The sequence below is a fragment of the Nerophis lumbriciformis genome, linkage group LG13 (genome assembly GCF_033978685.3).
Source record: "Nerophis lumbriciformis linkage group LG13, RoL_Nlum_v2.1, whole genome shotgun sequence".
Lineage (NCBI taxonomy): Eukaryota > Metazoa > Chordata > Actinopteri > Syngnathiformes > Syngnathidae > Nerophis > Nerophis lumbriciformis.
In genome coordinates, this window is record NC_084560.2 from 33,507,927 (window position 1) to 33,523,904 (window position 15,978).

The 15,978-nt window shown below is 44.3% G+C and overlaps 2 protein-coding genes across 2 annotated transcripts in view; both read right to left on the reverse strand.

Annotated features, from left to right (window-relative positions):
- Positions 1 to 286: 286 nt before the first annotated feature.
- Positions 287 to 1,626, reverse strand: LOC133613446 (ADP-ribosylation factor-like protein 4C). The gene is made up of 2 exons (XM_061970991.2): positions 789 to 1,626; positions 287 to 642 (listed from the first exon to the last, which is right to left on the reverse strand). Exon 1 carries the CDS (start codon positions 1,424 to 1,426, stop codon positions 854 to 856), a length of 573 nt encoding a protein of 190 aa, XP_061826975.1. The 5' UTR covers positions 1,427 to 1,626; the 3' UTR covers positions 287 to 642; positions 789 to 853.
- A 4,149-nt stretch (positions 1,627 to 5,775) lies between these two features.
- LOC133613444 (SH3 domain-binding protein 4) overlaps positions 5,776 to 15,978 on the reverse strand; it is a 44,943-nt gene continuing 34,740 nt past the window's right edge. Inside the window, exons 4-5 of the mRNA XM_061970990.2 lie at positions 8,429 to 8,617; positions 5,776 to 8,342 (exon numbers count right to left, since the gene is read on the reverse strand). Coding sequence (XP_061826974.1) covers positions 8,118 to 8,342; positions 8,429 to 8,617 — 414 coding nt within the window. The 3' untranslated portion in view covers positions 5,776 to 8,117. The remainder of the gene's footprint in view (positions 8,343 to 8,428; positions 8,618 to 15,978) is intronic.

The window sequence follows — 15,978 nt, forward strand, 5'->3', positions numbered from 1 at the left end:
TTCTTACTTATTTGTGTATTTTGTTCTATATTGTTAACATGTAAGAGAGTTCAACCCAGTGACGTCACTGCAATACATATTTACAATAATAACACTACAACAACAAAAGTATCATACGTTATAAAAAATAACTATAATAACGAGTCTTGGAAAGAAACAGCTCCTCAAGACCCGACTCTCTGTCACCATTCGAGTACTGCCAGACAGTGTACTCACTCGGCATGTTAAGTGCACTCAGGACGTGCGCAGCCAGCTCCTCTGTGAGTCAGTATAAACGCTCAACGTGTGATGATAACAGCCACTTTATTAGGAACATCCTCGAATGAAAACTTTTTTTTTCTTACAACACGTCTTTTATGAACTCCTATTTCCACCTCACGGTCATATTATTAGCAACAGTTTTTCCATGGCGCGCGCGTGTGTGTGTGTGTGTGGTCCATACTGAGACATCTCCCAGACTAAACTGCAGCAGGCGCGCGACACATTTGTCAGCGCTCTGTTAAACACATCAGCGTGCACACGCACCCGAGCGCGCGCACGTCTTGCCCATGCAGTGGAATGTCTGCTCGCGCGCGTGCCCGCCAACCTCGGACGAGCCTAAAAGATTCCCATAGGAAACAATGGCAATTGGTCCGTTCCGGGGTCAAACTGCGGCCACCGTGAACGATCCACGGCCACGCTGTGATGTCCTTCAGTGTTCTTGTCACACTCCCGAGACGAGGAAGTTTTTTGTTTTGTTTTTCCCACGGCCGCAGCTTGACCCCGGAACGGACTATTTTGGACCCGAGGCCAACACAGCGGCACCGTTTCATATACTCGGGAAAAGTGCAAAGTCGGACATCCGGATGTGACGTCACCGCTTCTTCTTGGCCTTCAGGCTCTTCCGCCGCTTGACGATCATCTCGTGCAGCTTGTCCATGCCCTCGTGCAGACCCTCGCCGATGATGGCGCAGGCGGGCTGCACGTGGTAGCAGGTGGCGGGGGCCAGCTCGTGCAGGGCCAGCTGCTTCTCGATGGCGTCCACCGGCAGCGAGCGGGGCAGGTCCTGCTTGTTGGCGATGACCAGCAGCGGCGTGCCCTGGTTCTCCGCGAACTTGGTCACCTTGTGCAGCTCGGTGCGGGCCTCCTCCAGCCGGTCCACGTCCACCGAGTCCACCACGTAGACGATGCCGTCCGTGCAGCGGCTGTAGGACTTCCAGAGGGGGCGGAGCTTCTCCTGGCCGCCGACGTCCCAGAAGTGGCAGCTGATGCCCTTGGCGCTGCTCAGCTTGATCTTCTCCGTGTTGAAGCCGATGGTGGGCACCGTGTTGACGAACTCGTTGAACTTGAGCCGGTACAGGACCGTGGTCTTGCCGGCCGAGTCCAGACCCAGCATGACGATGTGGAGCGACTGGAAGGCGGACACGTTGGACAAACTGTTGCCCATGTCGGCCGGGCTGGTCCACCTCCCTGGGGCTCAGGTGGCGAGCAACCGGTGTAGTCCCCGGTCTCGACTGGCGGAAAAAAAAAAACACCACCTCCCTCCCCCTTCTTGTTAGTCCTCTCAGGCGACCATCGGCGTGCTCCCGGCGGACACGTCAGAGAAACACGGCCTCCACGGACTGCTCTCCGCTACTAACAACAAAACCCGCATAGAGGAGGAGGCCCCGCCAAGCTCCGCCCCCCGAGGGCGAGAGCCAATCAGAGGGCGAGTGTCTCAGAACCGGAAGCAACAAAGACGTCAAATAAAGAAAAACGGATAAAAAAAAAACAACAATTATATAATCTTAACTGATCGAAATATGCAACGAGTGCTGCCCAACTATCATTTATCCACGCCACTTTTATTTAAAAACTATTGAATTCTCTATTTGGTTCAAATCTATACAAAGTCAACCGCTTACAAAGTACAACTTTGCCGCCACCTGCAGGCCACCAAGCAGCAGTACAGTTTACACATTCATACAGTAAAGCATCCATCCATCCATCCATTTTTTATCGCTTGTCCCAGCTTGTTAATTATTTGATGTTTCCCCAGTAAGAAAATACAGTTCACCCCCCCCCCCCTCTAAATAATTTTTATTTTACAATAAAAGTACTTTTTAATTTTCCTGAGGGAACTCTCCTGAAGGAATCAATAAAGTACTATCTATCTATCATTTTTCTGTAAAATTGGTGTGTGTACACCTCCACATAACACTGTATCTTAAACAAGAGAGAGAAAAAGAAATATAGATCAAATTATAACAAAGAATACGTGTTTTAGTCTGTAGCAGAAAACATTTAAAGTGCATCAGTTTGCCATAAATAAAAATAAATAAATCCTTGTTTAAACTATACTTTTTTTTGACCGACTTAAACCATGCAATTCAAATACATTCGCAGCACTAACTCAGTGGCACAACATATAAAAACAATTTAACCTACAAAACAAAAATGAATAAAATGTTGTGTGCTGATTAAATTGTTTATTTTTTAATCAAAATGAGGACGTCATGAATAAAGGCTACAATGAGCACGTTTTGTCAGGTACAGTTTCCTGAATCAGGGTTTGAAGCGTGATGCTGTATGATACTGATAAAACATGTTCCCGGGGTCCACAAAAGGGGGGCCCACCTGAATATTTAGGAACTCAATGGGCGAGAACAGGGGTCCCCAAAGTTTTTGACTCTGGGCCCGCATTGAGAGAAACAAATTTGGGCCGGGCTATATATATATATATATATATATATATATATATATATATATATACATACATATACACATATATATATATATACATACATATATATATATTTACATATAAATACATATATAAATATACATATTTACATATAAATACATATATAAATATACATATATATATATATACACACATATATATGTATATATATATACATATATATATATACATATACACACACATATATACATACATATATATATACATATATAAATATATATATACATATATATATACGTATATATATATATATACAAAATATACATATATACACATATAGATAATATGTATATACACATATATATATAATATACACATATAGATAATATGTATATACACATATATAAATAATATACACATATATATATAATATAGCAGCATGGTGGAGGAGGGGTTAGTGCGTCTGCCTCACAGTACGATGGTTCTGGGTTCGATCCTGCGCTGGGAATCTTTCTGTGTGGAGTTTGCATGTTCTCCCCGTTACCGCGTGGGTTCCCTCCGGGTACTCCAGCTTCATCCCACCTCCAAAAACATGCATCTGGGGATAGGTTGATTGGCAACACTAAATTGGCCCTAGTGTGTGAATGTGAGTGTGAATGTTGTCTGCCTATCTGTGTTGGCCCTGCGATGAGGTGGCAACTTGTCCAGGGTGTACCCCGCCTTCCGCCTGAATGCAGCTGAAATAGGCTCCAGCACCCCCCGCGCCCCCGAAAGGGAGAAGTGGTAGAAAATGGATGGATATATATATAATATATACACATATATATAATATATGTATATATATATACATACATATATATATATATAATATATATACATATATGCATGTACATGTATATATATATATATATATATATATATTCCGAGCGCGATGATGTCACGTTATCGATGGAAAAGTGCATTTTTAGACAATATGATTTGCCTGAGCGGCTAGGAGACACCAAGAGTAACAAGCGGTAGAAAATGGATTAGAAAGGACAGATTTAAAATAATAATAATAATAATTTAAAAAAAATTCATAAATATGTACTTTTTTTTTTTTTAACTTGGGACTTCCCGTGGGTCGTAGTTTGGGTACCACTGGGCTAGAAACAACCCTTCCCATAAAACAGGGGAGTCCAAACAATTTAGCGACTGAAAAGTTGAAGTATGCGGCTGCCATTGGGATATTTTTTTGTTTTGTAAAAAAAACAAAAAACAATATACATATACATGTGGAATATATAAGTGTATATATATATATATATGTAAACACACACACACATATATCTCTGTGTTATAGGCACGAGGGTCATTTGTAGCCCGCAGCTTGAGTTCTGTTGGCCTGCAGCATACACATTAAAATGAATCATTAATGAAAAGGAGCACAAAGAAGTAGAAACTTATATCTTCCTCTTAGTCACACAATTTCAACACTTGTTGTTCAACCCAGAAGACTATTAAGGTGATATTTGTATTTCATAACATCCATCCATTCATTTTCTACCGCTTGTCCCTTTCGGGGTCGCGGGGGGTGCTGGAGCCTATCTCAGCTGCATTCGGGCGGAAGGCGGGGTACACCCTGGACAAGTCGCCACCTCATTGCAGGGCCAACACAGATAGGCAGACAACATTCACACTCACATTCACACACTAGGGCCAATTTAGTGTTGCCAATCAACTTATCCCAAGGTGCATGTCTTTGGAGGTGGGAGGAAGCCGGAGTACCCGGAGGGAACCCACGCAGTCATGGGGAGAACATGCAAAAAAATAAAAATAAAAACAATAGCTTACAATAATATTGATAAACTATTATTAGTATCACTTACCCTATTTCAATGTGACGAAGCCTGCAAGCCAACAGTACTTCTTCCTGCCACTAGAGGTCGACATTGTATGAGGTTTGTTCTGCTGCATGAAGTTGAAGTACTGTAAAAATAGAACCCATCCATCCATCCATTTGCTACCGCTAGTCCCTTTTGGCGTCGCTGGAGCCTATCTCAGCTGCATCCTTTTTTGTAAAAATATTTTTAACACACACAATTTTTGACTGACAGGTTGTTGTTAAAAACACTTCTGACTATTTTTTGAGTTTTTTTCCGTTTTGTGGGGAAAATAAACTTTGTTTTGTCACAAAAGTACATCCATATCCTACCGCTTGTCCCTCTCGGGGTCACGGGGGTGGCTGGAGCCTATCCCAGCTGCAAGTCGCCACCTCATCGCAGAGCCAACAACTTTTTCCTAATGTTATATTAACAACTGTACACAAGTTTTGTCTCACACTTTTGTGAGTTTCATGGTGTAGTTTTCTTCTTTTCAGCACATCCTGTTTGCCTACAAAGGGTTAGGAGAAATCTCTGAAAAGGCCCCCCGCGGGGATGATGCAACCCCGGCACCGCTGTGCAACGCTGTTTCAAAGCGACTCCATGGCGTGCACCGCTTCTTGGCTTGTGAAAAGCTGAAGGACTAAGACGTCGCCCCCTGGCGGCTGGCTGCGCAAAGTGCGGGTCAAGGGTCATCATTAACATACAAACTTAATCAGTTCCCACGAGGTCACACATCGTGGCCTCCAGTGTGCTCATCCTCGACACACGCACACACACACACACACACACAAAGGTTGCCATGGAGACGAGCATGCTGCGCTGTGGAGGTCGCCATGGCGCCAGTGTTTACTCGAAGCAGAGGCGGGCGGAGCCAACTGTGAGGCTTCAAGTGGCTGACGAGTGTTGAAAGCACTCAGGACAAGATTCTCTGGAAGACCCACACACACACACACACACACACACACACACACACACACACACACACACACACACACACACACACACACACAGAGGAAGGGGAGGGGGCTGCCAGGTGAGCAGAGAGAGAGAGAGAGAGGTTTCGGTGTCCATCACCTTTGACCGTGAGGACAATCAAGCTTTTGTTCTTCTGGACAAATACTTGATGACCTTCTATGCAAATGAGTTTCCCTTCCACGTAAAGTGCTTCATTCTTCCGCCGTGAGCGCGCGGGGACGGACCGCACGGTCACACAAGGCGATAGGGTACAGCGTGAGCGAGGAGGCAGGATGACGGTGCAAATATTGACACTTTATTACTCGGGACCACAGTGAACAGACGCTGCCGGGTCACATGACGTCGGGCGCCTTTTTGGCAGGTGCTGATTAAAAGACGGACAAAAAAAAAAAAAAAGTCCACGTGGTGAAAACCCGAGAGCGTTTCTTGAGTGGTTCTGCCTAAAAACGAGCCAAGGAGTGGACCTGAGCTTTTGAATTGTTCTAGAAACATCCAAAAGACGGGCTGGTTGGGAACGTTTGCTGGTTGGACGGGGGGGTGTCCCTAAAGTGTGGACACTAACCTGCTCAAAGTATACAAAATGAACTGTTGTTTACATTTATTTACTGTACATTCCGGACTATGAGCCGCTCATTTTTTCCTACACCTGCGGATTATAAAACGGTGCAGCTAATTTATGAATTTCTCTTCACTGACGGCCGTAATGCAAATCGTTTTTTTTAAAAAAGCAACAAAATGTGTGTTTTGGTTTGTCCTATGGCGCCGTATTTTGGACGAGTTTGCTCACTGCAGGTGCTGCAGTGCCTTCAACCGGAAGTACAAGTGCCGTCCATAGCGTTTTTACTTGTATGGATTATACAATTGTTTGTACCGTATTTTTCGGACTATAAGTCGCAGTTTTTTTCATAGTTTGGCCGGGGGTGCGACTTATACTCTGGAGCGACTTATGTGTGAAATTATTAACACATTACTGTAAAATATCAAATAATATTATTTAGCTCATTCACGTAAGAGACTGGACGTATAAGATTTCATGGGATTTAGCGATTAGGAGTGACAGATTGTTTGGTAAACGTATAGCATATTCTATATGTTATAGTTATTTGAATGACTCTTACCATAATATGTTACGTTAACATACCAGGCACGTTCTCAGTTGGTTATTTATGCCTCATATAACGTACACTTATTCAGCCTGTTGTTCACTATTCTTTATTTATTTTAAATTGCCTTTCAAATGTCTATTCTTGGTGTTGGGTTTTATCAAATACATTTCCCCCAAAAATGCGACTTATACTCCAGTGCAACTTATATATGTTTTTTACCTTCTTTATTATGCATTTTCGGCCGGTGCGACTTATACTCCGGAGCGATTTATACTCCGAACAATACGGTAAGTTTTACAATATAACCAAAACAATTCTTACTTACTAAACCGTCCCATGTGAGATGCCTGTAGGAGTGTTTTCATGCATATTTGTCGTTAGCATTAGCTGGTATGCTAACACGTGTTAGTATTATTCATTTCCAATGGCGTTCTTTTTGTATTGTTTCAGTTTCACAAATTAACTAAAATGTCACCGTGGAGTTATTGAGTCTGTTTAGCTGATTGGAGAGTTAGCTTCTGTAGCTAGTGGGTCCATGACGATGACTTCTGTTTTGTTTGATCAGCCGTTTTACTGCCGTGTTACAGACACCGTTTGGAAACAATTAAGGTATGTAAATAAACATTTACAGAATATTTATGTGTAAATAACTCATACCTGCGGTTTATATCCCGGTGCGGCTAATATATGGAAAAATTGTGTTGTTGTTTTTTAAATGTAGCGGGTGCGGCTTATATACCGTGTAGATAAAGGGTTTTACTAGGTAAACCGTTTTGAGTCTCTAGAAAAAAGCGCTACATAAATATAAATCACTTCACTCTATAGTCCGGAAAATACAGTATGAATATTTCTAATTAAATCCTTTGTTATAAAATGAATTCTTATTCTGGTGGTTAATTACATTAACAAAAAGTGTGTATTTTGTTGGTTGCTGTGGTTGAATCCAAGTTAACACTGCCATGCTTTTATTTTGAAGCTTACATTGCATTAAACAGGAAGTTTTAATGCGTTGTAAGTAGACAGTAGTTATGTTGCTTATATTAATGATAACAATAATAATAATAATAATATAACGGACCATTTTTCATAGAAATGTCAACTTAAACAGGCACTAATAAGTGCAACAACTTAAACGGGAAAGACCTAAGCTGGTAAAATGATAAAAACATTAAGTAAATATATATAATACATTATTTATAATGGTAATGATTTATGTAGTAATTAATTTTTTAAAAAAAAGGTAAATTTCTTGGATGAATGTGTGTATTTTATGTCCAGACTTTAGGGTCCCCCTGATAGCTCACAGAAAGAATAAATTAGCACAGGAAGTCAATAAATAGAAGACACAGTTGAACTCACGTGTCTCTGCCCACAGTTTGGAACCAAGAAGGTGTGCCGCCAGGACATAGAAAATACACCACGCTGCGGGACGACTAGAAAAGGCGAATACTACCGGCGGTGTACGGGGCACCAGGAGGCACAGGCTGGTGGTGTTTTTAGGGGGCTAGCTCAGATGGCATAGTCGTCCTGGGCGGTGGGGCTGAAGGCGGAGCTCCGCAGGGCGTCCAGGCAGTTGACCAGGATGAGCGTCCCGGTCAGGTGCTTCCAGCGTTTGGTGATGGGACTCTTCATCTTGTCCAGGCCCAGGTGAAGGTCCTGGATCACGTCGCGGTAACTGTCGCCGATCTGCGCCGCCCACGTGACCAGGAAGTCGTACGCCGGTTTCCACATGGCCTGCGGAAACATCACCAATGCATCGTGCGCTAAGAATGAAATGTTGCCTTCACTGACAGTCCGAGTGTAACAGCACATGGACGCACCTCGCTGTCCACCACGCCGTTCCTGTCGCGGTGCGGCGCCTCGTAAGCGTCCATCTGCTGGCGGGAGACTTTGGCCAGCCTCTCTGCCAGCTCCCGCCAACGGCCCGCCACCTCCACCGCTGTGGTCAGCAGGACGAAGTCCATGACAAGCCGGGCCACCAGACCCTGACAGTCCAGCTTCAAGAGCGCCTGTGGGGACCAGACCTCTTAGTGGACATGATAGTATAGTAATAGCAAGAGTATAGTACAGTATAGTTTACTTTAATATAGTATAGTAGTTGTAGTATAGTACAGTACAGTATAGTATAGTGTACTTCAATATAGTATAGTACAGTATAGTGTGATTTACTTTTATACAGTATAGTATAGTTTATTTCAATATAGTATAGTGTAGGAGCAAGATTTTAGTAGAGTACAGTACAGTATAGTTTAGTTTAATATAGTATAGTAGTTATAGTATAGTATAATAGCAAAAGTATAGTATAGTACAGAGGTCCCCAACCACCGGGCCGCGGCCCGGTACCGGTCCGTGGATCGATTGGTACCTGGCCGCACAAGAAAAAAAAAAAGAAAAAAAAAAGAAAGAAAAAAATATATAAATCAACATAAAAAACACCAGACACACTTACAATTAGTGCACCTACATTATATATCAATATAGATCAATACAGTCTGCAGGGATACAGTCCGTAAGCACACATGATTGTATTTTTTTATGACAAACCCCCCCCGGTACGTGGGACAAATTTTCAAGCGTTGACCGGTCCGCGGTTCCAAAAATGTTGGGGACCACTGGTATAGTACATACTACAGTATAGTAGAGTTTAGTTTAATATAGTATAGTAGCAAAAGTATAGTATAGTATAGTTCTTATAGCATAGTAACAATAGTATAGTATAGTTTAATATAGTATAGCAGTTATTGTATAGGAGCAAAATTATAGTATAGTGCAGTTTAATATAGAATAGTAGTTATAGTATAGTAGCAAAGGTATAGTATAGTACAGTGTAGTTGTTATAGCATAGTACACTATAGTAGCAATAGTACAGTATAGTTTAATATAGTATAGCAGTTATAGTATAGTAGCAAAAGTATAGTACAGTATAATTTAGAATAGTATAGTAGCAAAAGTATAGTATAGTACAGTAGAGTATATTGTATTCTAATATAGTATAGTAATTCTAATATAGTATCGTAGCAAAAGTATATTATATTATAGTTATTATAGTATAGTTATAATAGTATAGTAGTTATAGTATAGTAGCTATAGTATAGTATAGTAGCAATAGTATAGTAGCCATACTATAATATAGTTTATTAGAAATAGTATAGTATAAATTAGAGCTGGGAGATATATCGAGTTTGTAAGATATATCGATATATTTTTAAACAAGATATGAATTAGGAAAATATCGTAATATAGATATAATTTTTTTCACGTTAAAATGACCAAACGCCGCTTATTTGTTGTTTTCCTTGTTCTCCCCTGCAACACTCCATGGGCTCCCCTTCCCCCTTCCAAGACGTGCTTGTCATACTTGCCAACCCTCCCGGATTTTCCGGGAGACTCCCGAAATTCAGCGAATCTCCCGAAAACCTCCCGGGACAAATTTTCTCCCGAAAATCTCCCGAAATTCAGGCGGACCTGAGTGACGTGTCGACAGCCTGTTTTCACGTCCGCTTTCCCACAATATAAACAGCGTGGCTGCCCAATCACGTTATAACTGTAGAATGATCGAGGGCGAGTTCTTGGTTTCTTATGTGGGTTTATTGTTAGGCAGTTTCATTAACGTCCTCCCAGCGCGGCAACAACACACAACAACAGCAGTCACGTTTTCGTCTACCGTAAAGCAGTTTGTCTGCTGTAAACAGCAATGTTGTGACACTCTTAAACAGGACAATACTGCCATCTACTGTACATGCATATGTGACAATAACATCTACGGCTTTTAGAGAGTGCAGTGCACAACTGCGCACACAACAAGGAGACGAAGCACAATGCATCATCAGAGAGGGTGTTCAGCATGGTTAGAAAAATAGTGACAGAGAATAGAACAAGGATGGACAATTCAACCCTTAACTCAACAATGAGTAGATGAGTGTTATGTGTGTGTGTATATGTGTAAATAAATGAACACTGAAATTCAATCAAGAATTTCTCTTATATATATATATATATATATATATATATATATATATATATATATATATATAATAAAATAAATATATATATATATATATATAGCTAGAATTCACTGAAAGTCAAGTATTTCTTATATATATATATATATATATATATATATATATATATATATATATATATATATATATATATATATATATATATATATATATATATAGGTGAATTCTAGCTGTAAATATACTCCTCTCCTCTTAACCACACCCCCGCCACCCCCCATCGCCCACCTACCGAAATCGGAGGTCTCAAGGTTGGCAAGTATGGTGACAGTCCATTACATCAGTGTTTCTCAAATGGGGGTACTTGAAGGTATGCCAAGGGGTACGTGAGCTTTTTTTAAATATTCTAAAAATAGGAACAATTCAAAAATCCCTTATAAAATTTTTTTTTTTAATAATACTTCAACAAAATATGAATGTAAGTTCATAAACTGAACATCAAATCAAGTAGGCTATTCCATTCATTACCATAAACCCAGAGTTTCCCCCATGCCATGATGGTTTGACCCTACCTGGCGGTGCCACACGACACCAACTGTCAATCAACTATCGATGTAGAAAACAATGGAGGCTTGGTTAAAGCGTAGCAGTAATGCAGCTGAAAACAAGGAGGAACATGTGCCAAAGAAGGCCAAACCAGAGCAAAATTCAGACCGTATTCCGAAGAATATGTGTTAATGGGATTTACGGCTTCGAGTTGTAACCCCCCAAGGCATTGTGTTTTTTCTGTGGAGAAATGTTAGCTAACAGCGGCATCTCCGGACAAAACACGCTTGCCATGTCGGTCAGCCACCTGATTTTTTAAAGAGGAGACTAAATAAATTCCGGTCATCTCAAGACACGATGCGGAAAGCCTCCACAACATCAGCCAAAGCCCTGGAGGCTTCTTACGCGGTGTCTTCGCTTGTTGCTAAAGCCAAAAAGCCGTTCACTATCGCTGAAGAGCTGATACTTCCAGCCGCTGCTGTCATGTCTGTGTAATCATGTTTTGTTTTAAGTCATGTTTTGTTTAGTTTCTGGCTTTTCACTCCCTTGTCTTGTTTGCATGATTACCCATTAGTTTCACCTGTTCCACGTTTGGACTCATTGTGCACTCTTGTTTGTCACCATAGCAACCATTAGTTTTCACCTGTCACGTCACGCACCTGTTTCACGTTTTGAGTCACGCACCTGTTTTCGTTAATCATGTCTGTGTTATTTAAGCTTTTCATTTTCTGTTGTTCGTCCTGACGACATCCCCGCATTTATGCTCCTGCACACTCTCCACACCCTTATGACCCTTGCTACTCTTTTTTCATGCCGGTTCCATGCCAAGTAAGTTTTTGTTTATTAAGCCACAGTTAGTGTTTTGTTTAATTGTTCATAGTTTCTGCCAATGTGCAAGTTTTGTGTTTATAGTCTAGTTTTGTACCTCCGCCCCTGTACGCGCTTTTCGTTTATTCCTTTTTTGATAGTTTAAATAAATCATGTACCGTATTTTCCGCACCATAAGGCGCCCTGGGTTATAAGCCGCGCCTTCAATGAACGGCATATTTCAAAACTTTGTCCACCTATAAGCCGCCCCGTGTTGTAAGCCGCATCTAACTGCGCTAAAGGAATGTCAAAAAAACAGTCAGATAGGTCAGTCAAACTTTAATAATATATTAAAAACCAGCGTGATGTGGGCGCGCATGGAATCGTATATCAACATGGACAGAGCTGCTGAAAAAAGCCACCCGGCCTCTTCGCGTAAACTTAAACTTACCTTAACCACTCGCTCATCTTTTCTTCATCCATCCCTTCGAGTTAGCTTTTATGATGACGCCGGCTGGAAAGGTCTCTTTTGGCAAGGTCTTCCTTTTGAATATCACCATGGGTGGAAGTTTCTGGCCATTAGCATGGCAAGCTAGAACCACAGTGAAGGATGACTTCTCATTCCCTGTGGTGCGAATATTCACCGTACGTGCTCCCGTTGTATCCACAGTGCGGTTCACAGGAATATCAGTTGCTGTGAAATAGTAATCCGTGTGCGGATGGAGAGATTGCGTCTTTTCATGAACCGGATCCCTGTCACTTGGTAGGAGCCATTTTGTGGTCTTTACAGATGTAAACACACAAAGGAAATGAAACGTACGGTATATCCGCGCGCTTTTTCTTCTACTACGCGGGCGGGTGGTTGCTTACAGTAGAAGAAGAAGCGCTTCCTGTTCTATGGGGGCGGGTGCTTACCTTGGCGGTTGCTTGCGTAGAAGAAGAAGCGCTTCCTGTTCTACCGGGAAAAAAGATGGCGGCTGTTTACCGAAGTTGCGAGACCGAAACTTTATGAAAATGAATCTTAATATTTATCCATATATAAAGCGCACCGGGTTATAAGGCGCACTGTCAGCTTTTGAGAAAATTTGTGGTTTTTAGGTGCGCCTTATAGTGCGGAAAATACGGTACCCACCTTCAAGCCTTGACCAGTCCAATTCACTTGCACCTCGGGAGAACAAACCAAGCCATAGTCCAAGTCGTGACAGATGTCATCAGCAAAAAAGTTCTCCCGCAAGATTGGACGAAGGAACGTGGGAGGTCCTGCGCGCCATGGAAGCTGAGACGCTCCGCTATTCCCCCACGGAGCGCAAGGAACTCATGTGGGGTCCGACCGGCAAACTGGTGCCGATCAGCTCCGTTTGGCCCGGGGACGTTGGCGCGTCATCCCAGCCACGGAAGCGCCGCCAAAGGAGAGGGACGTCAGGTAGAACTTCCGCGAGCCAGCAGGACGCGCCGCTCCCACAAGCCCCGCCCCCTCCGGGCGGAAGCAAGCAGCAGTCTGCCCGGCTTCCCCAGGATGACATCACAGCCCAGGATTTTTTTTCAACTCTTTTTCTTTTGAACACCCGCCTCCAACAAAAGACTCTAATGCCATGACTTTGATAAAACATTATCAAAACATGTTTTTAGAAATCAGATCTAATCAGTCCAAGCCACGTCCCAAACTTCATGCCCCGCCCCCCAAGACTCATGCCCCGCCCCCCAAGACTCAAGTCCCGCCCCCGTCACAATTTTTTTCTTTTTTTCCGCCCACACAACCCCAGGTGGGGGATAAAAAAACCCATTGTGGACAACTTAAAGGGGGAGTTTCAGCCCCCCTCCAGACCTCCCTCCGCCCACCCCTAGAGAGAGTTCCAGACCGCAGGGAGCGCGTCTGGTATCCGCCCCTTGAGGGGGGGGCTGGGGTCGGGAGCTGTGTAGGTGGGGTGGCTCTGCATCACCATGTCAAGCCACAGCCTCCAGCACGGCCGCCACCACCAGTCTTCCGACCTGTCAAGCCACAGCCTCCAGCACGACCGCCCTCACCAGTCTTCCGACCCGTCAAGCCACAGCCTCCAGCACGACCGCCCTCACCAGTCTTCCGACCTGCCAAGCCGCAACCCCCAGCTAGGCCACCTCCACCTGCTCCAAGGCTAGCACCACGGCTAGCTTCTCCAAGGCTAGCACCTGTCGCTGCTCCAAGGCTAGCACCTGTCGCTGCTCCAAGGCTAGCACCTGTCGCTGCTCCACGGCTAGCACCTGTAGCTGCTCCACGGCTAGCACCTGTAGCTGCTCCACGGCTAGCACCAGACCCTCCACACCAAGACCCTCCACGCCAAGTCCAAGACCCTCCACGCCAAGTCCAAGACCAAGACCAAGACCCTCCACGCCAAGACCAAGACCCTCCACGCCAAGTCCAAGAACAAGACCCTCCACGCCAAGTCCCGCCAGTCGCAGCTCCAAGACGCCAAGTGCCGCCAGTCGCAGCTCCACGACGCCAAGTGCCGCCAGTCGCAGCTCAACGACGCCAAGTGCCGCCAGTCGCAGCTCAACGACGCCAAGTGCCGCCAGTCGCAGCTCAACGACGCCAAGTGCCGCCAGTCGCAGCTCAACGACGTCAAGACCTAAACCCGCCATGCCAAGACCTAGACCCGCCATGCCAACACCTAGACCTGCCATGCCAAGACCAAGACCAAGACCAAGACCCGCCATGCCAAGACCAAGACCCGCCATGCCAAGACCAAGACCCGCCATGCCAAGACCAAGACCAAGACCCGCCATGCCAAGACCAAGACCAAGACCCGCCATGCCAAGACCAAGACCCGCCATGCCAAGACCAAGACCAAGACCCGCCATGCCAAGACCAAGACCCGCCATGCCAAGACCAAGACCCGCCATTCCAAGACCAAGACCCACGCCAAGACCAAGACCAAGACCAAGACCCGTCATGCCAAGACCAAGACCCGTCATGCCAAGACCAAGACCCGCCATGCCAAGACCAAGACCCGCCATGCCAAGACCAAGACCCACGCCTAGGCCAAGACCAAGACGCGCCACGCCGAGCTTCGCTGCCTGCATCATCTGCTGCTTCCACGCCTGCCACGATGACGATGCGCCTTCCTCCTCGTCGGCCACGGATATGGCCGCTACCTGGTCGCCCGCCACGCCAAGTGCGCCCACCTCCCAGTCGGCCACGAATGTGGCCATTCCCTGGGCGCCCGCCTCGCCTGCTGCAGCGGCGTTCCACTCACCGCCGCCGGATACAGGGACACGTGGTCTGGCGACCCACCGCCATGACTCTTGTTAATTTTTTTATGGACATCTGGTATCTGTCCTTAAGGGAGGGGCTCTGTCATGTCTGTGTAATCATGTTTTGTTTTAAGTCATGTTTTGTTTAGTTTCTGGCTTTTCACTCCCTTGTCTTGTTTGCATGATTACCCATTAGTTTCACCTGTTCCACGTTTGGACTCATTGTGCACTCTTGTTTGTCACCATAGCAACCATTAGTTTTCACCTGTCACGTCACGCACCTGTTTCACGTTTTGAGTCACGCACCTGTTTTTGTTAATCATGTCTGTGTTATTTAAGCTTTTCATTTTCTGTTGTTCGTCCTGACGACATCCCCGCATTTATGCTCCTGCACACTTTCCACACCCTTATGACCCTTGCTACTCTTTTTTCATGCCGGTTCCATGCCAAGTAAGTTTTTGTTTATTAAGGCACAGTTAGTGTTTTGTTTAATTGTTCATAGTTTCTGACAATGTGCAAGTTTTGTGTTTATAGTCTAGTTTTGTACCTCCACCCCTGTGCGCGCTTTTCGTTTATTCCTTTTTTGATAGTTTAAATAAATCATGTACCCACCTTCAAGCCTTGACCAGTCCAATTCACTTGCACCTCGGGAGAACAAACCAAGCCATAGTCCAAGTCGTGACAGCTGCAGTGCTGGCCGAGACAATGCTGGATAAAAACGCGGCCGAGAAAATGAAGAATGTGCCTTTATCAAATGACTCTGTTTGCCGGAGAGTAGATAAAATGGGAAAAGACATTGTTGAGCAAGTTGTTGGAAAACTTAGCGACTC

Coding starts and splice junctions, on each gene's coding strand:
- LOC133613446 (XM_061970991.2), bottom strand. CDS start 1,426: ATGGGCAACAGTTTGTCCAACGTGTCCGCCTTCCAGTCGCTCCACATC.